A 4,723-nucleotide genomic window follows, 5' to 3' on the forward strand; every position below is an offset into this window, starting at 1 on the left:
CATCTAAACATGTGCATCTTTCCACAATCCTGCTACTTCGGGTTAACCATGGGGAGCAAACGAGAAACGAAGAAATCAGGATTGGTTTATAACCGTTGTGAAGGTCTTACCTCCCTAAACCATGAAAATCTTTACTGATGTTCTGCTGTTTTCGGTCTCTTTATATTACTATATCTTTTAGGAGCTTTGGCTGTGTAGGCCGTTGATGAAAGGTAAGAAATCTCGATTATTTACACTCTCTAAACTCGAAAATTCATCAAAGATTAGCTTCCGGTTCAATATATTACTGGCGCTGTGCACGCGGCAGAAAGCGCCTGAAAGCCTTCTGATTGGCTGAACAAAAAGCTTGTCACAAATATTCGTGTAATAACTTAATTACAGTTAATTCAATGTTATATTTTAAGAAACAGAAGTAATTTTTGCATAATATTCAAAAAAAAAAGGTTGTATGATTGTGTGATGAATATGATTAAATATTTTACTCAGTCAAATACATGTTTGTTCACTACCACAGGTTCTGTGGTGCGACGCTACACAGCATGGTAAAGCCTCTACACAGAGTGATAAAGTCTTGTGTGTATACCTGAATTTTAAGACATGTAACGACCACAGCCTGAGATCTGTATAATAATAATAATAATAATAATAATTACAACAATTCTGTACTTATGCTTCTGCAATTAAACATTTTGAGCAGGAAAATGTTTGGTTTAGATATACTGAATAAATAACACGAACACACAGATATGTTGCAGTCAAGTTGAGGGACAAAACACAATAAAAATCACACCAGGACATCTGTGTAACTAAGAAAGCCAGTAACTTTACTGAATTCTCTGCAAAATACAAATACCTTTTTTAGTCCCAGCAGGAGAAACAATTTTTATTCCATACATTAATTTTTACTTCATACTGAATCAAGTCCCTTGAGATACAGAGATGTGGTTTAATTTAATTACATCTTGTCTTCAAGTGGCGACAAAGTCCAGCTTGTGCCGCTGAAAGCCTCTTTCTCCTGGTTAGAGAGAAAAAAATAAACTTTCTCTCAACCTTACCCATAGGTTTATACAAGCTACATTTGTTACTACAGAATTTTTCAGCATTTTTATTTTGTTTTATTTTATTTTTTCATTTTTATTTTGTCATTTATATACTTAATGGAAACAACACTCGAGAGAGAGAAATGAAAAGGTCAACCAAAAAAATAAATAAAAAAAAGGTCAAACTAAAAAAAGTACGAAAGAAAAATAACCGGAGAGTCATACAAGGACAGTTGTAAACTATATAACAAACAATGCCATCTTTCACAATAATGTACACTTGTTAGTTAGTTAGAGGAGAATGTTCCCAATTCTCAACAAGACCAACTCATTGAAAGGTAATCTGAGGCACTGGGAAGGTGAGTCAGAGCTACCAGCCACTAGCATGGACAACTTGTGAAGAAACACAATGGTCTCAAACCCAGAAAGAATAATGGATCGGCAAACATAACACCACTTTTTTGTCTTTGGTAAAAAAAAAACAAAAAACAAAAACAGACTAAGATATGTCCTGACAAAAAAAAATCACAGAATGCACAATGATAGATGGGTATATCAAATGAACAAAACTAGTCACAATCCACTAAATGATGACAACACACTTACACAAGCAGTCATGAGGTATCTATGACTGTGCTGTCTTATATTATAAAATCTTCAGTGCGATGTCATGTGACACTGGGATCTTTAAAAGGTTGTGAATATTCAGTGGATATCTTGCGTTTATATAAAAAAAAGGAGCATATTTATGAGTGCAACTTAAATTTGAAAACATCAATCTGAATGTATTTGTCCCTGAAAGACTCAGTCCGGTGGAGGAAAAAAGAAGGGGGGAATAAAAAGCATTCCCTGCAATGGGGAAAAAGTTATGAACATAATTGTTTATAATATATATTCATATATTAGAAAGCTATACACAAGCATGTTAATTTCACAGATTAAAAAAAAAAGATTCTTAATATTATTATTCAATATACTTAGAAATACACATTTAAAAACAAAACTTCTACAAAGAGATAGAAAGAGAGAGAAAGAAAAAAACATTGAGCAAAGCAAGGGTTCACTGTCTCAGATTTCATGGCTTACAGTTGAAAAGCCCAAGGTTTCTCATCCTTTTACTATAATTTCTCATATAAGCAAAGCTATCAAAACACATTCTGGCTCTTATAAACTACAAAAAGCCACAAAAAAAAAATGCTTTGCATTGTATTCCTTTTTTGATATGAAAATATAAGCAAGAGTATCATACAATTTTTTTTTCTCTTTTTCGTTTTTTAATACTGAACAACAACTGCAAGTCCTAGATTAAAAAGTCATCAGACTGAAGTAACATGGCTCTTAATTTAAAGTCCTTCATCTCTGCGATGCCACTCCATCCTGCTATTTTCTTTCCTTCAGCAGGAGAGTTCTTTTTTCTTCCTGAAATACCCACTCCCCATAACTTAACCAAGGAACCTGCACATATATCTGTACAATCCTTAGAAATTCTTGCATAACAGTTATGTTTGTGTGAAATCAGCAACCTTGACCGTTCCCCCGTGTCCCAGCCTTTCCTTTATGTACAGTACGTTGAACCTGCAACATGACATTGTCAACCATAACATACATTTAGCGAAGGGGCCGTCTGAAGAGAGTGGCACTAAAAAAGGGAATCTGTACATATTGTACTGATACAACAACTCAAGTGTAAAGCTGTCACCTCTGCGATACGCTGCATCTGTGGCTCCTCTTGTGACTGGAGCATGTACTTAAAAAAAAAAGAAGAAGATCCAAGAGTACCTGACACTTTTTGTTGATTTGTTACTCTGCATACATATACACCTACACAATGTGTAAATATATATGCATATATGGTATTTCTTTACATTGTATTCCATACACTGCACAAGTAATGCATAGTAACCCCACCCACTTAACCCTCCCCAACCCTGTTGCATCAGTCCTCCTTCCCTCTTCCCTCCCGGAAAACCCGTCAATCACAACAATATGTATATCAGACACACTCTGATAAAATAATTATAATAATATAAAAATTACAGGTGATTTTGAGAGCACTTCCTCCCCTCTCTACAGCAAATCAGAGAATAAGGGAGAGCAATGATTGTGATTAGTCATAAACGGCAGAAAGCGCATGAACCGCTTCGCATTGGGAGGTCAAGATCGAGGATGGGACTGTCCAAGGCGGGGCTTATCATGTGGCCCACCCCTCCGAGAGGCGGACACGCTTGATGGATGGACTGTCTTGCTCATCCAGGCCGGGCCGGCCCAATCCTAATGGCGAATGGAAGTCGGGACGGTGGTCGTCGCGATCGCTGCCTTCATGCGAGCTGCCGCAGCTGCTGAGGCTGTCAGCTGGGGAGCGGCCCGAGTCCTGTCGCCCCTGTGGGGGCAAGCCCTGGTGCTGCTGGTGGGACGGTAGCGGGCCGTAACCGGCGGGCGTGGTGCTGCTGGATCGATCTCTAGGAGGAGAAACAGGTTCGGACTTGATGTGCAGGCTTTGAGTAGAGGGCAGGGAGAGATTTGAACCCTGACATAAGTGAGAGCTAGAGCAATTTCTGTAGGAAGGAAAGGAAATGAAGGCGGTTACGGATCGGAGTGAGTGCTGGTGCACTCCTGTACACATGTGCCAAAGATACAATCATATCAGTTACATTTGTTTAACAACACTAAAATGTGGTTACTGCAGGACTGTGAAAGTTTATAATGAATTTAAAGTGTTCTATACAGTGACATAGAACAGTAAGAGTGAGAGAAAGACACACATATTAAGAGCAATAGAGTTCAGATAGGCTATTTGAAGTGTGTATAAGTAATATGTGTTGGGTGTTTGACGCGTGTATTAAGTGTGTGTGGGTTTGGACTCACCCCAGCTGACTGAGAGCAGAGTGCTGCATGTTCTGGATCTGATGTTGCTGCCATCCACTCATTGAGCCCAGATGCAGCGTGTTGGCACTGTTAAAGCCAGATATAGAGGACAGATCCGCACTGCTCAGAGAATACTCTAAAAGAAAACACATGACCGGGGTTAACGTTTGCGTCCTCAACTATGGTGATGCTTATCTGCATAACAATGTCTCCGCCTTCTGGACAGACAGAGTTATCACATGCAGAATAGACAATCAGAGAGATTCTGCATCCTTTTAATCTGGGTTTAATGAAGTAGGCTAATATATATATATATATATATATATATATATATATATATATATATATATATATATATATATATATAAATAATAATAATAAAAAAATAAATAAAATTTTATTCATTCTAATTCTGATAAGCTATACACAATCATGTCAATTTAAAAGATTAAAAAAATAATAATTATGTATTATTTGTATAATATATATATATTTTTTAACTTATTAATAAACATGAAAGTGATTAAATTTAATGGTTGCACTTTATTTTACAGTACATGTACTTGCATGTATTTATAATGTACTTACAGTGTATTTATCTAAGAAAGTTCTGGTAATACAGGTTACTACATGGGGTAGGGTTAGGTTTAGGGGTAGGTTCAGGGTTACTATCTAGTTATTACATAGTTATTGTAATTACTATTATAAGTACATTGTACGTACATGGGGAACAGGACTGTGAAATAAAGTGCTACCAATTTAATAAAAAAATAAAAGGTATTCCTCTATAGGAAAGCATTACACTTAAGATGTTAAAT

At 36.6% G+C, this 4,723-nt stretch overlaps 1 protein-coding gene across 7 annotated transcripts in view; it reads right to left on the reverse strand.

Annotated features, from left to right (window-relative positions):
* Positions 1-803: 803 nt before the first annotated feature.
* The window catches only part of LOC113079191 (myocyte-specific enhancer factor 2C-like), a 68,646-nt gene continuing 64,726 nt past the window's right edge, over positions 804-4,723 (reverse strand). For 6 of the 7 annotated variants that reach the window (XM_026251409.1, XM_026251436.1, XM_026251442.1 and 3 more), the window contains 2 exons: positions 3,906-4,041; positions 804-3,595 (listed from right to left, as the gene is read on the reverse strand). In XM_026251409.1, the coding sequence (XP_026107194.1) occupies positions 3,232-3,595; positions 3,906-4,041 (500 nt within the window). In that variant the 3' untranslated portion in view covers positions 804-3,231. Of the gene's footprint in view, positions 3,596-3,901; positions 4,042-4,723 lie in introns of those variants that run through there. The other variant, XM_026251431.1, reaches the window with a different exon arrangement.

This window comes from Carassius auratus, chromosome 5 (genome assembly GCF_003368295.1).
Source record: "Carassius auratus strain Wakin chromosome 5, ASM336829v1, whole genome shotgun sequence".
NCBI classification, from domain to species: domain Eukaryota; kingdom Metazoa; phylum Chordata; class Actinopteri; order Cypriniformes; family Cyprinidae; genus Carassius; species Carassius auratus.